General features: G+C 46.3%; 1 protein-coding gene across 1 annotated transcript in view; it reads left to right on the forward strand.

Annotated features, from left to right (window-relative positions):
• Nucleotides 1-23321, forward strand: part of FER1L5 (fer-1 like family member 5) — a 61795-nt gene that overhangs the window by 641 nt on the left and 37833 nt on the right. Inside the window, exons 2-14 of the mRNA XM_008700432.2 lie at nt 6382-6694; nt 8810-8862; nt 9461-9552; nt 10302-10410; nt 12335-12389; nt 12843-12952; nt 14959-15087; nt 16157-16219; nt 16962-17012; nt 21148-21178; nt 21805-21920; nt 22138-22261; nt 22702-22754. Of these exons, the coding sequence (XP_008698654.2) occupies nt 6610-6694; nt 8810-8862; nt 9461-9552; nt 10302-10410; nt 12335-12389; nt 12843-12952; nt 14959-15087; nt 16157-16219; nt 16962-17012; nt 21148-21178; nt 21805-21920; nt 22138-22261; nt 22702-22754 (1071 nt within the window). The 5' untranslated portion in view covers nt 6382-6609. The remainder of the gene's footprint in view (nt 1-6381; nt 6695-8809; nt 8863-9460; nt 9553-10301; nt 10411-12334; nt 12390-12842; nt 12953-14958; nt 15088-16156; nt 16220-16961; nt 17013-21147; nt 21179-21804; nt 21921-22137; nt 22262-22701; nt 22755-23321) is intronic.

The raw sequence follows: 23321 nt of genomic DNA on the forward strand, positions 1-23321 counted from the left end.
GGGGGGGGGGGGGGGGGGGGCAGAGGGAGAGGGAGAGAGAGAATCTTAAGCAGACTCCCCGACTGGAGCCGGAGCCCAGGCAGGGCTTGATTTCAAGACCCTGAGAGCATGACCTGAGCCGAAATCAAGAATTAGGCGCTTAATCGACTGAGCCACCCAGGTTCCCCTAATTGCAAACATTTTTAAACTAGGGAGATTTCATGTAAAAATCCAGGTTTCTGCACTCTCTGAAAAAGTTGGAGGCTGTGGCAGCACGAGACTCACATTCCAGTGTGGCAGGCATGGGGGCTGCAAATGCCCTCACTCTGGCCACCTTCACTAGGCATCCTTGGCCCCCCTGGCATTTGATTCATTACCCAGCTCTATACCACAAACATGCACACACACCACACCCCCAGGGTAGATTTAACTATAGGTGTTCCTGAGGTGGGAAACACAATCAAGAGTCAAGTTGACTCATTCTAGGGTGATTAGTGGATTGGTTCAACTCAGGAGTAAGATAACTGAAATTATGCTGATGGAAGCAGGTGCAGAGACCAGCCCAAGGAAAGAAACACAGTGCTTCAGAGGGCCTGTGCAATGCAACACAGAGCCTCCAGTGCCCAGAGGAAAGATGGAAGGTTGGGGAGTAGGGAGGCAGTAGAGAGAAAGGAGACAAACTGTGGTCATTTCACAATTCTGGACTGTTTCCAACAGGATAGTGAGTGTTCTCTATAGCAGAGATGTCAAACCCTTTCTTTGCAGGGCTTTTTCCAGTGCCTTGGCAGACATGATTAATCAATCACAGTCCACTGTGACCCCAGATGCAACTTCAAAATCATTTTCTCCACATAGTACTCCAGGCTGTCACTACCGTTTGACTAGAGTTGTCCATCTCCTCTCTAAAATGCCTTTCCTTCCTCTGATATCCTGGAGGATACACTTGGCATTCATTCATTCATTCATTCATTCACTCACAAATATTTCTTTAATTCCTGCTATGCGATAAGGACTGTGCTAGGTGCTGAGGATACAGCACTGATGAGGCATGCTTCTTTTTAATCTACATAAATGTTTAATTTACAACCATGAAAATAAAGGCTAGCATTTAGAGAATGCCAAACAAGTGCTAAGTGACATAAATGGCCAACTTCATTTAACCCTCCCAGTGGCTTTATATGCTAGGTTTTATTATAGTCCTATCCAGAGAGGTAAAGTATTTTGCCTAAGGCTACATAGCTAGTAAGTATCAAAGACAGAACTGGAAACCAGTCTGGCTCCAGAACCTAGGCATTTGACCCGTCACAACTCCACTCCCCACCATATGTACTATGATTAGTTAAAGGTCAAGGTGATGAGCATACAGAACAGTGAGCCAGCCTTGGCTTAGGTGATGGGGTAACTGTCCCTGTGAAGATGACATTGGAATGGAAACCAAGAGGAGAATGAGGTAATGTGGTGGACACTGGGAGAAAAGATCTCTAGGAGAAGGAATAGGGGGGAGGCTCTGAGAGGCAGAAGGGAGCTTGATAACATTAAAAAAAAAAAAGGTGAGAACAGTGTAACTAGGAAACAGTGGTGAGCAAGTGGAAAGAAATGAAGTTGGGAAAGAGACATAAGCCAGAGCCTGCTGGGCTTTTGATGCCCCAGTAAGAATTTTGGTACTGACCGTAGATTGCTTTGTGTTAACTTTCCTGTATTTGGTAAAGAGTAGATCCTCAATGTGGGACATTAACCTTCTTTGTATCCTTCAGAGAACATAGCCCAGGACATAGGGGGTGGTTTCTGTGTTAACTGATTGATGATTGATGGATTGGTTGACACATAGCAAGACACCAAGGCAGGAGACATGGTTCAAGATGAAAAATAAATCTTTACTACTTCGCATCCACTAGGATGGCTAACACGTCAATGGTGATACCAAAAACATGGTAAAGGGTCTTGCCTGACTCAGTCGGAAGAGAATGCTACTCTTGATATCAGGGTCGTAAATTGAGCTCCATGTTGGGTGTAGAGATTACTAAAAAATAATAATAAACTTAAAAAAAAACCACAGGAGTATCACAGAGCTACTGAAGGATGTTGGAAGACTTGGTCAAACTTTCAAGATAAGCAAGCAAATGAAAAAACAAAGCAATTCTTAACTTACAGGAAAACACAGTTATATAAGAAAGGATATGGGGGCACCTGGGTGGCTCAGTTGGTTAAGCATCTGACTCTTCGTTTCAGCTCACATCATGATCTCATGGGTGCTGAGATTGAGCCCCAGGTTGGGCTCCGTGTTCAGTGGGGAGTCTGCTTGAAGATTCTCTCCCTCTACCCCTCCTCCCCTCACTCACATGCTTGCACACGCATGCTGTCTCTCTCTCAAATAAATTAATTAATTAAAAAAAAAGAAAGGATATGGAATTGGAGTACAGTTGATCCTTGAACAACACAGGGGTTAGGGACACTGACCACCCCACCGTACACAGTTGAAAATCCATGTATAACTTTTGACTTCCCCAAAACTTAACTACTAATAGTCTACTGTTGACCGGAAGCCTTACCAATAGCATAAATTGTTGATGAACACATATTTTGTATGTTAGCGTTATATACTATATTCTAACAATAAAGTAAGCTAGAGAAAAGAAAATGTTAAGAAAGTCATAGGATTGGGGTGCCTGGATGGCTCAGTCAGTTAAGCGTCTGCCTTCAGCTCAGGTCATGATGATAGAGCCCCAATTCAGGCTTCCGACTCAGCAGGGAGTCTGCTTCTCCCTCTCCCTCTGCCCACCCCTGCCCCTGCTCATGCTCTCTCATGTGTGCACTCTCTCACAAATAAATAAATAAATAAATAAATAAATGAATAAATAAATAACTCTTTAAAAAATAAAATAAAGAAAATAATAAGGAAGAGAAAATAAGTTTAGAGTACTGCACTGTATTTATTGAAAAAAATCCACATACAAGCAGACCCACACAGTTCAAACCCAAGTTGTTCACAATGGAAAAATGATCAAATTAAACTGACTTTTAAGAATGGCAGCTGGGAGCACGGCAAAAGGTTGGAGTGTTTGAATTCCATTCCCAATTCTGGTTGTATCTTGTTTCTTTAAACTGATTACTGCCACCGCAAAGTTTGAAAGCTGCTTTTGATGTGAATAGCAAAATTCTGGTATATCGTGGCTTCGTAGTACCTATCTCGGTGTGCCCAGGTGGTTCAGTTGGTTAAACAGCTGACTCTTGATTTCAGCTCAGGTCCTGATCTCAGGGCTGTGGGATCAAGCCCCACATTGGTCTACAATGCTGGGCGTGGAGCCTGCTTACAATTCTCTCTCTCTCTCCCCCTCCACCCCCATTCTCTCTCTCTCTCTAAAAAAAAAAAAAGAAAAAAAAAAGAATACACGTATCTCAGAGGAAGGTGTTATAATATTAATGAACAGTGCCAAATACACTGTGTGTATCTACAATTTAATTTTTGAATGTATGTTGTTTGATCAGCTCCCTTCTGTGTGATGGTACCATGCATAGAGTCAAATCCTTGTGACGTTTTGTATGGCTGTAGACTTTGGTAACATATAAATAATGTGTAAAGCAAGTTTTTATGATTGAGGAATCAAATTTATTGAATTTTATTATTGAAAGTTGAAACTTGACGTGTATGAACAAAAACAACAAAATACTCTTTTTGTGGAAAAAAAAAAGAAATTGTGTTGTTCAGAGGTCAACTGTATACTCCTTGATCTGCAGTGAAACAATATACATCATCATAATAATGAAAAGACTGAGTGTAGATTTAGTCCCCATATGAGGTGTAATTATATTGGGAGAAGGGGATGCGGGAAAGGCAGAGTGAGAGAAAGCTGAACTCCTCACATGCATAACAAACAGCAGTAGCAATGTCTGAAAGTGATGAATGGGGATTTTGGGGAGAGAGAAGCTGGGAGGCAGGAGGGAGTGAGGGATGGGGTAAGAGCTGACTTAATAGCCAGCGTGTCAAATTGAAAAATTCAAGGGATGCTATTTAGAAACATAGAGGTTAATACCAGAAGAAATGACCCAAAATGAGCAGTGCCTGTCCCATGTCTCCCACTGTTTATTCTCTCTCCCTGGCCCTTATCCCAGGCCAGGCTTCTGTTCTTTTTCTATTTATTCCCTCATCAGTGTGTGTAGGGATTCATATCTTCCCTCTGCCCCTGTTCCTTCCTCAGCACTTCACTCTTACCATTTTTCATTGTTGTTTAATTTAGGGGGTGATAAATGATGTCTTCTTGTATTTCTTTACTTATTAATGGGCTTGAATTTTTTTTTTACATCTTTATCTCTTTTTTTTGGCTCTTGAATCCAATTTGGCAAAGTGATAAATGGTATCTCACTGAGTTTCTTTGATTATTAAAGAGACTGATTTTTCTTTCATTTTATTTGTCCATTTGGGCAATCACCTGTTATAAACTCCCCCATCTTCCTTGGGAGTATTCATCTTTTTCTTACCGAATTATAAAACCTCACAGTAGGGGCACCTGGCTGGTTCAGTAGGTAGAACTTGCAACTCTTGATCTTGGGGTTGTGAGTTCAAGCCCCATGTTAGATGTAGAGATAATGTAAAAAAAAAAAAAATCTGGGGCACCTGGGTGGCTCGGCTGTTAAGCGTCTGCCTTCAGCTCAGGTCATGATCCCAGGGTCCTGGGATCAAGCCCCACACTGGGCTCCCTGCTCAACAGGGAGCCTGCTTCTCCCTCTCACACTCCCCTTGCTTGTGTTCCCTCTCTCGCTGTCTCTGTCAAATAAATAAATAAAATCTTTAAAAATAAAATAAAATAAAATCTTAGGGGTACCTGTATGGTGCAGTTGGTTGAGCATTCAACTCTTGGTTTCATCTCAGATCATGGTCTCAGGGTCGTGGGACTGAGCCTGGTGTCAGGCTCTGCACGAAGCTTGGAGTCTGCTTGAGACTCTCTCCCTCTCCCTCTGCCCCTCTGCCCCCCAAAAGATAGATAAATAAATAAATAAATCCTTAAAAATTTATATTTTAAAAATACATTAAAAAGACTAATATTTTGGACATGAGGTATGTTGTACATGTTCCCTACTTTGATATTATCTTTAAAGGTATGTTTTTCTGCACAGACATTTTAAATTTTCTACAGTCAAATCTATCAGCCTTTCCCTTTCCAGGGTTTGCCTTTTATGTCATGATGCTTAGTTTGGAAAATCATGAACAAAGCAAAAACTTTGTGTTATGTTTAGATTTCGAGAAAAACCGTCAGAAAGAACTTTTCTTTTTAGATCTGCTGCACCAGAAAGCAACTGTAGCACCAAGATCCCATAGGCAGCTTTTTGCTCTTTGAAGGCCATGTATCTTTTAGAAGGTATAATAAGTGGGGCACCTGGGTGGCTCGGTCGGTTAAGCGTCTACCTTCGGCTCAGGTCATGATCCTGGGGCCCCACATTGTCCTCCCTTATCAGTGGGGAGTCTGCTTCTCCCTCTGTCCCTCACTCTGCTCCTCTTCTCACTCTCTCTGTCTCTTTCTCTCTCAAATAAATAAAATCTTATTAAAAAAAAAGGCATAGTAAGCTTACTGTTCAATTGTTTCATCAACTAATAAACACTTTTTAAACATCCATTAATCTTCCCACTATTGGATAAGATGTAATTTATACAGTATCCAAACCTGAAGCAGAGAAAGTCTTAGTGTGGATGAGACAAGAGCAAATAACCCAGCTCCATCCTCGCGACAAGGGGCCTTGAAAGCAGTCAAGATGCCACAGCAAAATTGTATTGACCTTGAGATTTTTTTTAACCTTAAAGTTAGCTGGCACAAAAGCTCATTAATTAAAAACCTCATTTCCCTTTGCTAAAGACAGACTCATATCTGGACTTAGGCTTCCTTTAGAAAACAGGAGGCCTGGAGGGCCTGGGAGCTCAGTTGGTTAAGTGTCCAGCTCCTGGTTTCGGCTCAGGTGTGATCTCAGGGTCATGATCTCAGGGTCAGGAGATCGAGCCCTGTGTCAGGCTCCATGCTCAGCACAAACTCTGCTTAAGACTCTCTCTCTCTCCCTCTGCCCCTCCCCCCTGCTCTCACACTCTCTCTCTCTCAAATAAATAAATCCTTAAAAAAAAAAAAACATAAACGGAGGCCTACATGTTTGCTTATGTATTAGGAAGGGCTTCTCCTGAATTGTCCTTGAAATGGTTTTTGATTTCCCTATTCCTTTTCCCATTTCACCTCACTTCTCTTATTCTCCCATCTAAATTGTGGGACTTTGGCAATGATTCACTCCAGATAACTTGCTTATTTATATAAAGAGGAAACACTACCCTTATACCTGATCATGAAATCAGAGGGACAGTGAGAATGAAAGAGAAAGAGAAAGAAAGAGGAAATGCAAAGCAGTCAAATTATTTTGTTTGTACAGGCCTGATCATCTCAAGCCACTGGCTTCGTACTCCTTGTGACTTCCTCCTGTCGTTCCGCTCCATTCCTCTCCAGAACCAAGAACTCCCCACCTTTGTGACATCACCTCTACTGCTAAGCAACAGGCCCGGGGCTCTCCTCACCCCGTGAGCCCTGGGAGAACGTTGGACCAATGTGCTCCAAGAAGGAGGCTCCGCTGCAGAGCGAAGGAGGGAAGTAAGGGGAGGACATGCTGCGGCTTGTCGTGGAGTCGGCCACCATTAACCCGCCCCTCAGCCCCCCACCCAGACCGTGCGTGTCCGTCTACTTCCGAGGTAAGAGCCAGGCTCCCAGATGGGAGAGACGAGCCCCAAGGGGCAACATGCGTTCAGTGAAAAAATAGACTTCTTGGTGCCCTCCTCTGTAAAAGATGCCCTGTATGACGAAAGGCGAGGTAGACATCATCCGGTTCTTTCCAAACGTAGCTTAATTGCCATTATTTCTCCTGTTATGACATCTCTGCCTCCCATTTTTTCCCGGGGAATGGCTACAGGAAAAAGAGGAGATTAATGCTTCCCAAGCGGCTTCTGTGAACTAGGGCTGTGCCACACATTGAGGTTTAAAAAAAAAAAAAAAAAAAGGTACCTGCTTCATAAGTTTGATGTGAGGATTTTAAAAGGTAATGTATGTACAGCTCTTACACAACCTCCAGTAGAAACTGTTGGATCCTTTGAGTGACATTTACAACCAACAAAGCCTTTTCATAAACATAATGATTTTTGCTCCTCACTATAATCCCATGAGGCAAATGAGACAAGATTGATTGTCTCCATTTTTTATAGGTAAGGAAAAATGTCCAAGAACATTGGGAGGTCGGGGGGGGGGGGTGAAAGGATTTAGGAGGCAACACAAAAGAGATTAAACTTGTCTATATAACACAGAGCTGGGAGTGGGAAGGGAAGAAGGGCAAGAGAAATGGACAGTCTGTTGGTGGCAAGTAGGGGGAGGTGGATACGGGCAAACGAGGTTTCCCAGCAGGTGTGCGGAGTGAGAAAATTGGAGCCAGAGAAAGAAGGCATGGTTGTTTCTATAACAGGTATGAGTAAAGAATGAAGTTCCTTAAATTTTTTGTGGTTTGTGTAACTGTGCTCACTGAACGTGATAACACCCCTCGGAGAGTGAACATTTGGGACTCCAATATGTGTTTATGTCCCCAGGTACAGGTGTAGAGAGGCGTAGTGGACATTTAGTGTGTCTTTGCCATGAGCCAGGGAACAGTCTGATTCCGAGCTTTCTTTCCTACCATCCCATGGACGTGATCTTTCTCCTCCTCGAAATACCTCTTACAAAGATGCCTAAGTCCCAGACTCCTGGGTTTGCCCACAGATTTACCTGTAAATTCTTATAATTGAATGTTTGATTTTTTTATTCCCTTTTCACCTTTCTGAGCCCCTCTTCCCCCATATACCATCCAGTACCCTGCACCCCTTCCAGCTACCCAACAGGTGCATGCTTGCACACTCTCTATCTCCCCCCCTTTCACATTATTTCCTTGGGAAGAATCTCAAAGTAATTTAGCAATTTAGAGGTTCTTTGCAGGGCTATTGGCTGTTCTTTGTTATCTGGGTGGCACAGTCGTTAAGCATCTGCCTTCGGCTCAGGACATGATCCCAGAGTCCTGGGATTGAGCCCCACATCAGGCTACTCCACTGAGAGCCTGCTCCTTCCTCTCCCATTCCCCCTGCCTGTGTTCCCTCTCTTGCTGGCTGTCTCTCTCTCTGTCAAATAAATAAATAAAATCTTTGAAAAAAAAAAAAGATGTTTCTGGATGAGGGAATTTTAGTGGATAAAGAACTTTTACCCCATTAGAGATGTTTTGGCATGTCTTAGGGTCCACTAGGCTTTGCTTTGGTAACAAATAAACCTTTAAATCTCAATGCCTTAACACAGTAAAAGTTTACTTCTTGCTCACACCACGTCCAGCAATCCTGAGTGGCTCTTCCAAGCAGTGGTTTAGGGACCAGCTGCTTGCTGCTTGTGGCTGCAAAGTCATCCTGGCACCACCCTACCCGCAGATGGTGAGGATGGATGTGCGGAGTGGGGAGAGGAAAAATGTCGTGGGAGATTTTAGGAGCCAGTCGTGGCTGTGGTGAAAATCGCTCCCACGTTGCACTGGCCAGAACGAGTCATGAGGCACCACTTGGCTGCAAGATGGCTAGGAACTATGTACCAAGGAAGGAAATGAAGTGAACACATTATCTGTCACATGGCATGATGTTACCCTTAAAAAAACGAGAAACTTTGAAATCCCCAGAGTAAGAATCCGTGCCATATCACATCTGCCAACATAGACTTGAGGTGTTCTTAGAGCCCTACCTCTCTTTACCACACTTACACCTAGACTTCGAAATATTCCTGCCACCAATGACAGCCCCTTGGTATATTTGCAGATGTCAAGAGGAGAACTCATGAAGCAGAAGGGAATAACCCCACGTGGAATGAGGTAAAACTCATCAGGACAAACCCAAAAGAAGCAATGACAACTCCAAGAGTGAGGCTGGGTCCTGGCCATGCTCAGAATTCTAGGGAGAGGACAGGGAGCAGCACAAGCTTTTCCCAAGGCCAGGGCGTCTCAGCCTGGGAGTAGCCCCTGAGCTAATATGGCTGTGTGGGCCTGAGAGCCCATAGCTGTTCTTGGCCCTTCTCTTCCACTCTGGGGATGGACCATGATATGGCCCATCTTGTCCAACCTGGCCGTCCTGACGTTCCCAGAAACCTGAAGCAGAGACAGGGCTCCCTGCGTAGGATCCCTCTCCTCCTCCATCCATCCATGTCCCCCACCCCCACCCCGGGTGCCCAAACCCCTTCATTACTGACACACCCATGATATTGCAGTTACACTGCAGAGCCCAGGTAGGGTGCTCAGCTCCTTGGTGAAAGGTAGCTAATGCCATCCCCTTAGGAAACTAGACTAGAGAGAAGTTCCTCAGTTCAAGAGAAACACAATGCCAGCCTGTTCCCTGCATCTATCCTCATTTTCTAAAAGGATGGGAAGGGGAGGGTGGAGGAAGGATATGCTGACCTCTCTGTACTTCCCACAGACCCTAATCTGGTTCCTCTGGGACCGCCCCCTACAAAATGACTCTTTTCTGCAAATCATCCTTCGGGACATGGCTGCAGTAAAGAAAGACAGGTGAGGCAGAAAAAGTCAGGAGGCTGGCTCCCTGACCAAAGCTACAACGCATGCTGCATCTCCTGACTCGAATCCGTAACCCACTCAGGTGGCAAGGACCTGAACTCACTCCGGTCAGCTAATGAGACAAAAAAAAAAAAAAAAAAAAAAAAAAAAAAAAAAAAAAAAAAGTGGGGATTTATGGGAGAGTGGTGAAGCTGGAAGTGCAGAGCGACCAGAATCAGGAACCTGGGAAGCCAGGGGCAGTTCTGCCTCTTCTGAAGCCACAGGATCTCAAATCTCTGCTTCTCTCTGCCCAACCCTGGCTTCCTATTGTGGCCCCATTCTAGTGTCCAGCGGGGACCAACAGCTACTGAGACTGAATCTATGGCATCCCAAGTCAAAATTCCTAGGACGGAGAATCTGATTGGCCCAGCTTCTGTCAGATGTTCAGCCCCTGGTCCAATCAGCTGTTACTTGGCACCGTTCCCATTCAAGAGGAGTGTGGGAGCAGAACCGGGAAGGAGCTGAGCAGGACAGAGCCAGTAACTGAGGCACCCACTCCTCAGAGCCCCAAAGTCAGTTCTCAGAGACATGAGAGCCCTACGTCCTCTGGTGGGTTCTCCATATCACTGCATTCTTCCTTCAACCTCTCTCTGTGGACAGCACAGCCTATAGCAGAGAAAACCCTCTCTAAATAAAGTCATGCCTGGGACAGAAGACATCCTTTCCCTGGCTCAGGATCTCATACGTGTTCCTTGTCTCCCCAGGTTCATTGGCCTGGCCACGATACTGCTCCACCCCTTGGTGAAGAAACCAAGTGAGGTCCTTTTCGTGAAGGACCTGAACCTGCTTAACCATCTCATGTTGTCCACAGATGTGAGTTGGGCGCCAAGAAGGGCGGCTGGAGGAGCAGGGGCAGCTGGTGAAGCTGGGCTACTCCACTTTAGCAGAGGCCCAGTACCCCCACCAGAGAGCACTTCCTGCCCTAGGAGGCCCCATCACACTGCCATTATCTCGCTGACCTCCCCATCCCGCCATCCATCCACCCACCCACCCTGCCACACCTACATCCATCCTCTTTTTTTTTTTTTTTAAGATTTTATTGATTTATTCATTCGACAGAGAGACAGCCAGTGAGAGAGGGAACACAAGCAGGGGGAGTGGGAGAGGAAGAAGCAGGATCATAGCAGAAGAGCCTGATGTGGGGCTCGATCCCATAACGCCGGGATCACGCCCTGAGCCGAAGGCAGACGCCCAACCGCTGAGCCACCCAGGTGCCCCCTACATCCATCCTCTTAGATTATTTAGTCAACTGTCCATTGGATGACAGCACCTGTGTTAGGCCTGGGATACAAAACTGAATGAAGCCCACAGTCCATTGGAGGAGTCACCACTCACAGTGACAAGTGCTCCAGCACAAGGGTCTGGAAGGCTAGGTCACTGAAGACAGGAATAAGTGAACGGTTCCTTGTGGGAGGTCACAGAAGGCTTTATAGAGGACATGATTAAGACAAATGGAAACAAAGACCAACCAAAGGAGAATAAGCAAAGGCTATTTATGCAGCACTGGCTAGAGTCAGGGCATCAGCCACCATCACTTACATTTTGGCAGAGACTCAAAGGCAGACAGAGGAGGGCGAAAGCTGTACAGCGGAAGCAGGGAAGGCTCCCGGTGTGCCCTGATTGGAGGCTGTTGGTCGGGGAAAGCTATAAGTGGACCAACTAGAAGCCGGGCGTCCTATGTGATTGGTTAGGGGTGTGTATTTGGCTTTCTCTGGCTGGTCCTAAGTGGGAAGAAGGGACAAAAATTAGGGAGGCTGTCAGTTATGAATCAAGTCCCGGAAATTTGGGGCCAATTGTGACTGAGACTATTGTTTGGCTTCCTGGCCTGGTTGCTAGAGGAGTACTCTGACTTTCTACAAGGCTGTCTTAGAGAGGTAGGCTAGCTTCCAGTGTGGGTTACTACACATTTACCGGGCTGGTTTCCTGAACTGATTGCTGCAGATTGTGGGTCAGAGTTCCATTTTGATATAAGGTCTGGTCATTGTCCATTGGTTTATTCAGTTTCTCAGTGGGCATGAGTTTGCACAACGGACAGGAAAGGAAGAGAATCCCAGACAAGGGTGTAAGGTGCATGGGTGAAAACTGGAGGAGGAGAGAGAGGCTGGCAGCAGGTTCAGGGAGGGTGGGCTGCTGCACCACTGGCACACGGGGTTAGGAGGATGTGAAGGGGGTGGTGGGAGAGCTGAGACTAGCTGAGACCAGGGGCCAGAGGTGAAGGGCTTTATGGTCTATGCTGGTGAGTTGTGACTTTATTCTGATCGGTTAGGGCACATTTTAGGGGGCAATTCTGGCGATGTCTAGAGGTAGGATGGGTAGTCAGAGCACTTGGAGGCAGGAGGTCAATTAAGAGGTATTTGCAGGAGTCCCCACCTGAGGTCAAGAAATGTTGGGTTAGGAGAAAGCTGTTGGCATCAGCAGTTCTGGGCTGATCCCAAGGCACCTTTCCCTCTCCTCCCCACCCTGCTGTATCCCCTTGTCACCACCACTGCCACATGCCTCCTCTATTCTCCAAATTCCCTCTGCTATAACCCATTGCTCTCTCCCCACCAGTTTATAACCTCCTTCCACCCAAGACTTCACAGTCCCCAGGGCATGGTGTGGCCCTGTACCATGGCCAGCATCACTCTGCACAGGGGGATGGGGCATGAACCTAGCCAGGCTGAGTGAGGTTTCAGTGTTATGACTTGGCCAAGGATTGCAAGATCTGGCTTACAGCCCCCCTGCCTTTGCCTTGCAGTGCACTGTCACCCTACAGGTGACCCTTGTGCGAAACCAGGATACATCGAAGATAGGTATGTCCTTGGGGTTTACCCCTGTTCTTCTCCAAGCATCGCTGGATGGGCTCTTTGGGATCTTTGGGACCCATCCCTTGAGGCCTACAGAAGGATTGTGACCAGGTTAGGGTCTAGAGGCCAGATCTCCAGACACCTGGCTGAGGTTATATATATATATATATCCCCCAGTATTTCCACTTATCATCTCTAGACATAAGGCCCAACCTCCAGTGGATTGCAGAGGGAAGCAAGGATGGACATTTCCAAGAGCCCCCCATGTGTAGAGTGTGGGGCCCAGGGTTACTGAGGGTAAGGGTGGCCCAGGGGAATATTCTGGGATGCATATATGCCCCTTTCAGGACTTCTAGGCCATGGTTTTAGTCAGAAGGATAGAACAATGAAATGGGTGTAATGCCTCAAAGCCTCCTGAGCCCCAGCCCCCGAGGGCCCAACCAGATTGTGTTTCCTCAGACGATGGCGACCTCCTGGGCCCAAGTGCACGAGAGGCGGCCAGGCAAAAACTCATGGTCCCCGGCTTCGCCATGCCCACGGCTCTGTCCTCGAAGCCTCAGCACTTTCAGGTGAGGACCTTCTGGGCTGGTTCACCTGACACTCTCGCTGTGACCCCAGGCTGCCCCTGTCTCTCCACAAGGTCATGGCAGAGGGCCAGAGCTATAAGTCTTCAGAGCCTCACTGCATCCCCGGCTCCTCCTGGGCCCTTCTGAGCCACTTCTGCCGGAATTTGAAGCTGGAGACAGCGCCGCTGCGGCAATAGGAGGCGCTGTTGGCTGTCTGTACACCAAACAGGCCCTGGCCCATGCTGGGGAGGCAGAACAAAAGCCTGGAGGAGCCCTTGGACTGCTGGCAACACAAAGCTAGCCACATGCACGGCAAAATGAGGTGTATGGGAAGGGCTGAGGAGAGCTCCCACTATGACTTCTAGAACCCTCATCTCATGGCTCACCAACTTCCCTCTGATCTGTAACTTGTAACCTAGTATTTCTGCTATGGTTTCGCCTGTTCCCCAGCCCTTCCAGGAGACTGGATGTCCTTCTTGACCGCCTTCTTCCTCAGCCTACCCCCTGCATCCAGTCGATGGCCAAGTCCTAGCTCTTAATATCACCCAGTATCACCCACCCCACCTCTCCATCACCACTTCACTTCCCTGGCCTGAGCCACCACCATTGCTTCCCTGGACCACCTCATAGGGTCCTCCTGAACTCCCAGCCTCCAACTCTCTCCCGTCCATCCTTCAGGCAAAGTGGCCAGAGATGTCATTCTTACCATGCCATGCACCTGCTTAAAAATGTCCTTAAATATGAGATTATCCGTGACAGATGGTAGCTACACTTGTGGTGAGCATAGCATAATATATAGTTGTCAAATCACTATGCTGTAGGCCTAAAACAAATGTAACATCATGTGTTAACTATACTTAAATTTAAAAAAATAAAATAAAATGAAAAATGAATTTTAAAAATAAGGATGCTCTAATGTCCTCAGGACAAAACCCAAACTCCTTATAATGGCTTTCCAGGCCCTTTATAACACAAGACTATCGCTGCAAACCTCTCTGTCTCCTGCCCCCGCCTTTCCTGACCCTGCTCTAGCATCCTGGACACCTTGCAGTCCCCATTCTCAAGCCTCTCTCTCTAGCTGCCAGGTCTTTGCAGATGCTGTTCCTCCTTTGGAGTACCTTCCTTTCCTCTCTCTCTGGCCCCATCCCTTTCCATCAGGCTAGTTTGCCCAGGATAGAGGGTCATCAAGCCCAAATCACTATTCCTCCTCTGTTCTAGAGGTTAGGGCAAAATCCTGACATGCGACCTGTTTGCCTGGTTTGGCCCACTCTTGTCTCTGAGGGTCCAGTAGCTGTATGTGTATGGATCCCTGAAGGGTTGCTGGACTTGCTGAAGACATGGGAGGCCTCATGAAGAAAGGCCAAGCCACAGCCTGGGCTGGGAGAGCCAGATGTTGTTTACTACCCACAGTCAGATGACAAGCTCCCACGCCTGTGCCCCGCTAGCCATGGCCATCTCCGGTTCTTTCTCCCCATGGGCCTCAGCCAGCCGGAGTCTCCTGAGCTCTGCATTGCTCTTCCCCTCCCACCTTCTAGTTCTAGGCTCAGATGTCATAACCCCTTTACTGAGGCCCAGTAAAGTATATAAAGGGAAAGAAGAAATCACAAATCAGAGAGCCAATCACAGATCAGAGATTCAATGGCATGGAACTTTAAAATTCTCTATTCCCGAAAAAGATCATAGACAAAAGTTAAAAAAAAAAAAAAACTGGGAAAGATTAGACTTCCTTTCTGTATTCTGTAACAAGCCCATTGCAATTGAGAAACACTAAGTCTACACAAGATGAAAAGGACAAAGCAGTGGAGGGGACAGTTTCCAGAAGAGAAACAGGAGGAGCCATGGCCTTCCTAGGACTTCCCTTCAGGCAGGCGGAGTCCAGCTCCCCTGTGGTTCTCCTTCCACCCCAGTAGATGCCTCTTATCAAAACACTTTGTTCTTTTAGGGAAGAGTCCCTCATGGAGAAGAGGGCCCAGGCCCCAACCTCAGGTGCCCCTGTGTTCCCCCCATAGGTCCGAGTGAAGGTGTTTGAAGCCCGACAGCTCATGGGCAACAACATCAAGCCGATGGTGAAGGTGGTCATTGGAGGCTACCAGCACAACACGCGGATCAAGATGGGGAACAACCCTTTCTTCAATGAGGTGGGCTGCGCATGGCCTTCAGAACTGAACAGGGAAGTTGGGCCAAGGGGGCCAGCCGGGGGCTAGCGGGGGACTGGGCATTTCCTGCAGGCATCAAACAAGCTTGCTTCTTTCACTAACATTGGCGGAGCACCTACAGAGGGCCAAGCACTGCTTGGCACTGGGAATACAGATGAAATCATTTGAAACCTCCCATTGGAGGAGCCAGTGGGGGGGAGGGGGTTGGCCTGTGAACACATACACAATGACAATGGCTAAAGACTGGGGTTAACAGAGATCTGGGGGTGCTGTCAATGCAACTGTGAAATGCAGGCCCAGACCATCACATCTTGTCACTGCTGAAGCCCTAAGCTATAGCATTGTGTCTGATCACAGTTGGAAGTCTATAAATACTCACTGAATTAATTGGTAAATAGGCCAATAAATAAAAGATAAAAACACACACAGTGAGAATAGGGAGGAATGGGGAGACTCAGGAACAGCTCCCAAAACCTTGAAGGAAGAGTCTAGCTGGGAAAAGAGGGACATCGTGGAGAAAAAAAAATTCAGGAAAAAACAAATAGCGTCTTCAGAAGCCTAGAAATAAGAAGCAGCAGGACTTGACAGAACTGTAGATACGGCTATGGCTGGAGGGAAGGCTGCAAAACGCACTGGGACACTGTCACAGATGGCATTTAGGAGCCACGGAGGGAGTTAAGCAGGAGAATGATGGGACTGGGTTTGCATTTAGGAAAGAGGATTCTGGCTGCAGCAGGGGCTGGGGGTGCAATGGACTGACAGGGCAATCTAGAAGGAGGCAGAGGCTTGGGTCCCCATCCCAGGGCAGCTAGCTGGGCTTGGAGCTGCTCTTGACAGATGCTCCTGGGATCCTCTGCCCCTGCCCTATACCCTGGCAGAATACCCTCCAGGAGCCGTGCAGGCCCCTGCTTCTGGGGGAGGAGTGTGAGCGTGAAATGGGTAAGAGCTGGGGAAGAAGCATGGTATTCTGAGCCTTCAGGCTTACTGAGTCCCTGGGTGAAGTGGCGGAAAGAATATCATCCAACCCCTACCCCCATTCTCTCTGCTTCAGATCTTCTTCCAGAATTTTTATGAGGTGCCTGCTAAGTTATTTGATGAGGCCATCTTAATCCAGGTGAGGAGCCAAACAAGATGGGCGACTTTCTTGTCCCACCTCAATTCTGGGAAGGACTTCAGCCCCCACCCCTCCCTACAGCCAGTCACTTCAGATGGTCCTTCTGACGCCAAGGCATAGCCTCCACTGCCTTCCTCACTCCCTAGCAGCCCAGACTCCCCATTCATTCATTTAACAAATCTTATGGAATGCCAATTGTTAGGCCCTGAGCTGGACCCCAAGGTGAAGAAAACAGCCCCTTCTCATGTGCCAGGATTCTCACGCCACCAAAGGACTCCTCACATGTGCCCTCAACATGAGACATTCCATTCCCCAACCAGAGGGAGCCCAATAACAGTGACGAACGTGTTTATCAGGTGCCTCCTATGTGCCTAGCACAAGGCTAAGGAGAACAAGCAGGCCTCCCCCTTGAAGAGTGTACATGTAGTTGGGAGCACAGGGATGTGGGAAACAATCAGGACAGCATGGAGTGGAGAAAGTCAAGTGCAGCACTTTGCTTTGGGCTGACCTTTGGGTTCATCAAATGAGTTGGACCCTCTGATCAATCTCCTCATCAGTAAACTAGAACTAAAATTCTGAACCTCACAGGGTACCTCTGAGAATTAAATGAGAAAACTCATGTGGAAGTGTGGGCCACTAGGAAGCATTAAGTAAATCCTGGAGAATCCTGAATGTACCCTTACAATTCCTCCCATGGGGATGGGAGAAATGGGGGATGTGAATAACTAAGATCTTTCTGCAGGTGATGAATTCCACACTGATGAGATTCAACTCAGAGATCGGGAGATTCCAAGTGAGCCCTGGATGAAGGAGGAGGTTTGGTGAAACAGTTATAGAGACCCACCATGGGCTCCGTGCCCAAGATTAGGGGCAAAAACTTGAATTTTCATGCAGAAATATCCAGATTTGGATCCACCTACCAACTGGGTTGACTTAAACAAGTTATTCAGAACCTCTGCTTCCTCATCTGTACGGTGGGAATAATGATATACTCAAACCACAGAGTCATTCTAAGGGTGAAAGTGTGTACCCTTTATGAAAGACCTGGGCGCCATGTTGAATTCCCCACACTTGTATACTATGGACACGCTTCAAGTCTCTGCCTCCAGGAAATGGAAGCAGAGGATCTAAAAAGACAGAGAAACAGAGAAAATTGCTGCTATGAGAATGGAATTACAAGGTTTGCTTTGGAAAGACACAGACTGAGAGATGAGGAAAGTTGACACAGTCATGAAGGGCTAAAAAAGATTCTCCAAATCCAGGAAGATTGGGAAGAGGTAGGGTGGCCAGATTAAATACAGGACACTCCATTACATTTGAAGCTTAAACAACAGATACTTCTTAAATATAAAGATGCCCCAAATATTGCAGGGGGCACACGTATACTCAAAATGAAGTCATCATTTATCTGCAGTTCTAACTGAAGCAGGCATCTGTATTTTTATTTGCCAAATCTGGCAACCCCTGGAAAAGGCTTCCACCTCGGAAAAGACACATTTAGGACAAATCAAAGTAAGGTTTCTTTCTCACAACTTATAATAAGCACATGAAGAGTCATGCCCTGTCCCTTAAAGAGGCAGCATAGGCAGGGGGTCTGAGTGGCTCAGTGGGTTAAGCGTCTACTTTCAGCTCAGGTTGTGATACCAAAGTCCTGAGATTGAGCCCCACGTGGGGCGCTCTGCCCAGCGGGGAATCTGCTTCCCCTCCACCACCCTGTGCTCTCTTGCGCGTGCGCTCCCTCTCAAATAAATAAATACAATCTTAAAAAAAAAAAAAAAGCATAGGCTTAGAGATTGAGGTATTCCAGAGAGGTTAGGAGGCAGGAGGTAAAAAAATGTTGTACTTTTGACAGAGACCACCACACTATTTTCAGAAGTGACCGATGACATGAACTGTTAAATAAGTTATAGACGTGCAGGGTGTCTGGGTGGCTCAGTCTGTTGAGCAGCAGAATCTTGATTTCAGCTCAGGTCATGATCTCAGTGTTGTGAGATCAAGCCCTGCATCGGGCTCCGTGCTCAGCGGGAGATTCTTGCTTGAGATTCTCTCTCTCCCTCTGCCCCTCTCCTCCCCACACTCTCTTTCTCAAATAAATAAATAAATAAATAAATAAATAAATAAATACTTTAAAAAATTAAGTTGTAGACATGAAAGAAAGTGAGCCTTTTTAAAAAATTACTTCTATGGAAAATTTCGAATGTACACAAAAGCAGAGAGAATAATATCCAATCACTCAACTTCACTAATTCATTGCCAGTGATGTTTTGTCTGCATCTGGCCCACTTCCCCTACCCACTGGGTTATTTTCGAATCCAATCTCAGACATCTTGTCATTTTATTTTTAAATGCTTCAGTATATATTTCTAAAACACGAAGATTTTATTAAGCATAACCAAATGTAATTATCACATTTTAAAACCTTTATAATTCCTGGATAGCATTAAATACCAGCCAGTGTTCAAATTCCCCTAATTATCTTATGAATTCCTTTTCGGTTTGTTCAAGTTGGGATGCAGACCAGGCTCATACACTGCCGTTGGTTAAAATGTATTTTTAGGTCTCCGATTCTTGGGTCCTGCCCATTTTTTCCCCGACGTAATTTGCTAAGAAAACTGGAGAGTTTGTCCTGTAGAGTTTTCCTCCAGTTTGGATTTTGCTGACTCCATCTCCGAAGGATCATTTCACAGGTCCCTCTGCCCAGCCGTTTGCTATCTGGAGGCTTGTCAGATTTGGGTCCATTATTTGGCAAAATGACTTCAGCGGGAGGCACATAATGTCTGTTGGTCTCTGTTTTTATGTTGTTAACAGCCACTAATGATCACTGCTTGGATCTGTCGCTTCATTAGGGGTGCCTGGGCTTGGTTTGGTTTGGTTTTCTTCCAGCTTTATTGAGGTACAATTGATGTACAATGAATTACACATCTTTTAAGATGTATAATTCGATACATTTTAAAATATGTGTATTCCTGGAAACCATCATCACAATCAAGATAATGAACATATCTGTCGCGTTATCATCCCCAAAATTTTCCTTGTGCACCTTTGTTATTCTTCCCTCTTACTCCCATCCCAACCCCTCCCATCCCCAGCCAACCACTGGTCTGCTTTCTATAACTATAGCTTGGTTTGCATTTTCTAGAATTTTATATAAATGGAATAACACAGCACATACCCCTTTTGGTTTGGCTTCTTTCATTCCGCATAATTATTTTGAGATTCATCCATGTTGTTGCATGTGGCAATAATTCATTCCTTTGCATCACCGAGTAGAATTCCATTTATAGATCTATCATGATGTGTTTAGCCACTCATCTGTTGATGGACATTAGATCATTTTCAGTTTTGGGCCGTTACAGTAAAGCTGCTGTAACAGTGATGTACAAATCTTAATTTAAATTCTCTTGGGTAAATATGTAGAAGTGGATTGAGTAGCTCATATGGCAGATGTGTGTCTAGCTTTTAGAGAAAGTTCCTGTTTTTGTCCGAACAATTCCAAATAGGCTGTACTATTTTCTATTCCCCCCAGCAGTGTGTGCTGGAGTGCCAGCTGCCCCCCTCCATTCTCATCAACACTTCGTGTAGTCCATCTTTTCTACTTTAGCCACTCTAATTATATGTGGAGCCTTCTCTCTGTGATTTTAATTTACACATCCCTGATGACTAATGACGTTGAGCATCTTTTCGTGTGCTTATTTGTCATCTATATATTTTTTTTATTAATAATATTTTTTATTATATTATGTTAGTCACCGTACAGTACATCCCTAGTTTTTGATGTAAAGTTCCATGATTCATTACTTGCGTATAGCACCCAGTGCACCATGCAATGGACTCTGGGAAACAAACAGAGGGCTTCGGGGGCGGGGGGGAACGGGATAGGCTGTCATCTATATATTTTCTTTGTTGAAGTGTCTTTTCGAATCTTTTGCTCATTTGGGGCACCTGGGTGGCTCAGTCCGTTAAGCATCTGACTCTTTCGGCTCAGGTCATGATCTCATGGGTCGTGGGAAGGAGCCCTGCACTGAGCTCCTTGCTCAGCCAAGAGTCTGCTTGAAAGATTCTCTCCCTCTGCCCTTCCCCCTACTCTCTCTCTCTCTCAAAATAAAATAAATAAATCTTCAAATCTTTAGCTCATTTTCATTGGGTCCTTTTCCTACTATCCAGTTTCGGGATTTTCTTATATACTTGGGATACGAGTCCCTTTATCGGATATATGACTTGGAAATATTTTCTCCCAGTATATGATCGGTCTTTCAATTTAGAGTTTCTTTCAAAGAACAGAAATTTTACATTTCAATGGAGTCCACTTCATCAAACTGTTCTCTTATAGATTGTGCTTTTGTTGTTGTAGCTAGGAAATCTTGACCTACCTAACCCAAAGGGGTGACTGAGTTTTAAAGCAGGCTTAACATACAGAATTTGGGGAGTGCTCTATGGAACCTTCAGAAGTGGGATACAAGGGTGACCTGAAGATACGACGGTGCCTTGCCCCACACCACCTTCAATCCTGTACCACATCCCTCAGGCCTCAGCCAGAAACCTTCTCCCAGGGGAAAGGGAAAGCCCACAGTCTCTTTGCCTCTGCCTTGACCAGCCTCTTGCCCAGGATGGGAGACACCCTTCCCAACCCAGGGAAGAGTCAATGCTGTGTTAGCCAGGTGGTGCCTCGTGGTGGTTGAAGAGCCTTTCAATGCAGACCTCCTCACTTACTGGTTGTAAGACTTTAGGCCCTTCTCTCACACCCAGTACCCTCCCCTGCAGAGTGGAGGTGATAATGGACCAACATGTAGGCTGTTGTAAAGAGTAAAGGAGTTAGAGCAGGGCAAGCATTGGTGGCTAATACTGTCAGTACAGTACTATTGTTTGTTGATATTGCAAACCTCAGCCAGAGGCCCTAACTAATCCTTACTCTCTTCTTGTCTTTTCAGACAGATATTGGGTTTATCTACCATTCTCCAGGTAGGTATCAGTTGTTGCAAATACGTGTGTCTTCTGAGAAAAAGCAGGCCAGTTGTCCAAATATTTCAAAATCCCTGTATGTTCAGCACATGAGGGGAGACAACTAGAGGGTATGAATTCTTTTCTGTATTTGATAATATTTATAATGATAACATCTCTCTCTTCAAAACTCAAGGCATCCCTTTGGGTCAAATGCTAAACTTTTATTGCAGCCTTGGTTTGAATTTCTATTTTTTGAGGCCAGTATTTGGAGACTGGCATTTGAGTAGAGGTTTCCGCTGTAACCATAACATACAATCTGGCCATAACATACATAGCAGGTTAAGGTTGGAGCTTAGGGTTGGAGAAAATGCTTGCCTCTCTCAGACCAGAATAGTAACAACAACTATAGGTTCCCAGATGGGGAAGAGGGGTCTCTATTTCCTAAAGGCAATGGCTGGCAGCCTGGTGAGTGCACTAGCTTTGCTTACTGATAGGAGTGACTCCCATTTTCCTCTGCTACTGTGTGGGAACTAGAATATATGAGACCCATTTCCACACCCCTTTCCTACAGAAACAAAGACTGGTTTCAGGGAAGAAGGATGGAGACTGGAGGCCAGTCTCCCATGGGCCCTCTGCCCCTTCAGGTCACACACTCATGAGGAAATGGTTAGGCCTCTGCCAGCCGAATGAACCCAACAATGGTGTGAGAGGCTACCTGAAAGTCACTATCTGTGTCCTCGGTGTGGGAGACCAGGCTCTGGTGAGGCTGCCCCCGACACCCCAGTATCATTTCCTATGTGGCTGCTTCCGTGGGGCCCCCCTGGGCCCTCAGAGTGGCCACTGATTTTCACATGCTTTTATTTGCCTGCTGTGTCACTTGAGGATTGTCCCTCCCCCGTACCAAGTGGAAGGCCGGGGAAGCCAAATCGGGTGGCCATGGCCACGACCATCCTATGACTCTAACCTGGTCTCTGCAGGTAGATCAAAAGCTGCCCTATGGGGCTGATGACACCACTACTCAGATCTTCAAGTCAACAGTGGTCCCGATCAACATGGCCTACTTACAGTTCTTCATCTACTGCGCAGAGGACCTTCATCTCAGTTAGAGTCAGGGTGGCAGGGTGGGAGTGACCCTGAGGCTCGCTGCACAGTGGCACCCTGGATTCTCACGGGGCTTCCCTGTTCCATTTTGATGCAAACCTAAGATTCGGGGTTGGGGGGAGAAGATAAGACTGAAATCCACCAAGATTTGTTTCAAGAAGACCCCACCCCATAGATACTCTTTAAAATGGGTCATATGCCCCTGACCTGTCTTTGATGCCTGGATGCAGACTCCAGCTCCCTATGCCAGCGCCCACCCTTGCTGCCATTATGTGCCATGACACACAGAGATAGAGTGGAAATGGGAGAGGTCTGCCCGGGTGGGGAGCACGACACCAGATGATGGCAGAGGGGTATAAGTTGTTCTGTCACCTCTACATGTTCTCCCCTTAAAAAAAAAATGCTGCTGTCTCAGAAATCTTGTAACTTCTTGTTCGCAGAGAAACAGCACTTAGTGAGTCCTATGTTGGAGGTGGAACTAATTGGGGAAAAGGTAAGTGTAGAAAGGGTCTGAGGTTTCGAGAAATTGTCACCTAGATAGTGAGTGGGGAAAGATGGAGTGGGTGGGCAGAACCCCTGGATTCGGATCTCAGTTCCTCCATCAGTGGGCCGTGACCCCACTGGACCAGGAAGGCTGTGAAGGTGGCTGAGTCACCCTGTCTTCCAGAGCTGTGCACAGAGCCCTGCATGGAACAGATGCCCACGGAAAGCCTAAAGTACACGAAGGGCCTGAATGAGTGAATAAACAACATACCAGCAAACAAACACCCCTGAAACAGTCACTGTCTCCTTTGGGCCTGGGTTTCTTCATCTAGAAATTGAAGGTTCTGGGCAAAAGAGTTGCTGACATTCCATGATCCTCTGTGAATAGAGAGTAGCATTTTCCAAAGTGTGCTGATGGGTGTTCTGTGGGGAAAAAGAAAGAAAAAAAAAAAGGATCCTATGTTCAAATTTGGGGGATGCTGGGTTAAAGTTAAGTAGGTTTGTCTCAGAATTCACAAACCGTTGTTTCCACCATATTCTACCTATTAGAAGCATCATTAAATCCAGCCCATACATA

Source organism: Ursus maritimus, unplaced genomic scaffold (genome assembly GCF_017311325.1).
Source record: "Ursus maritimus isolate PB19 unplaced genomic scaffold, ASM1731132v1 scaffold_6, whole genome shotgun sequence".
Taxonomy (NCBI): domain Eukaryota; kingdom Metazoa; phylum Chordata; class Mammalia; order Carnivora; family Ursidae; genus Ursus; species Ursus maritimus.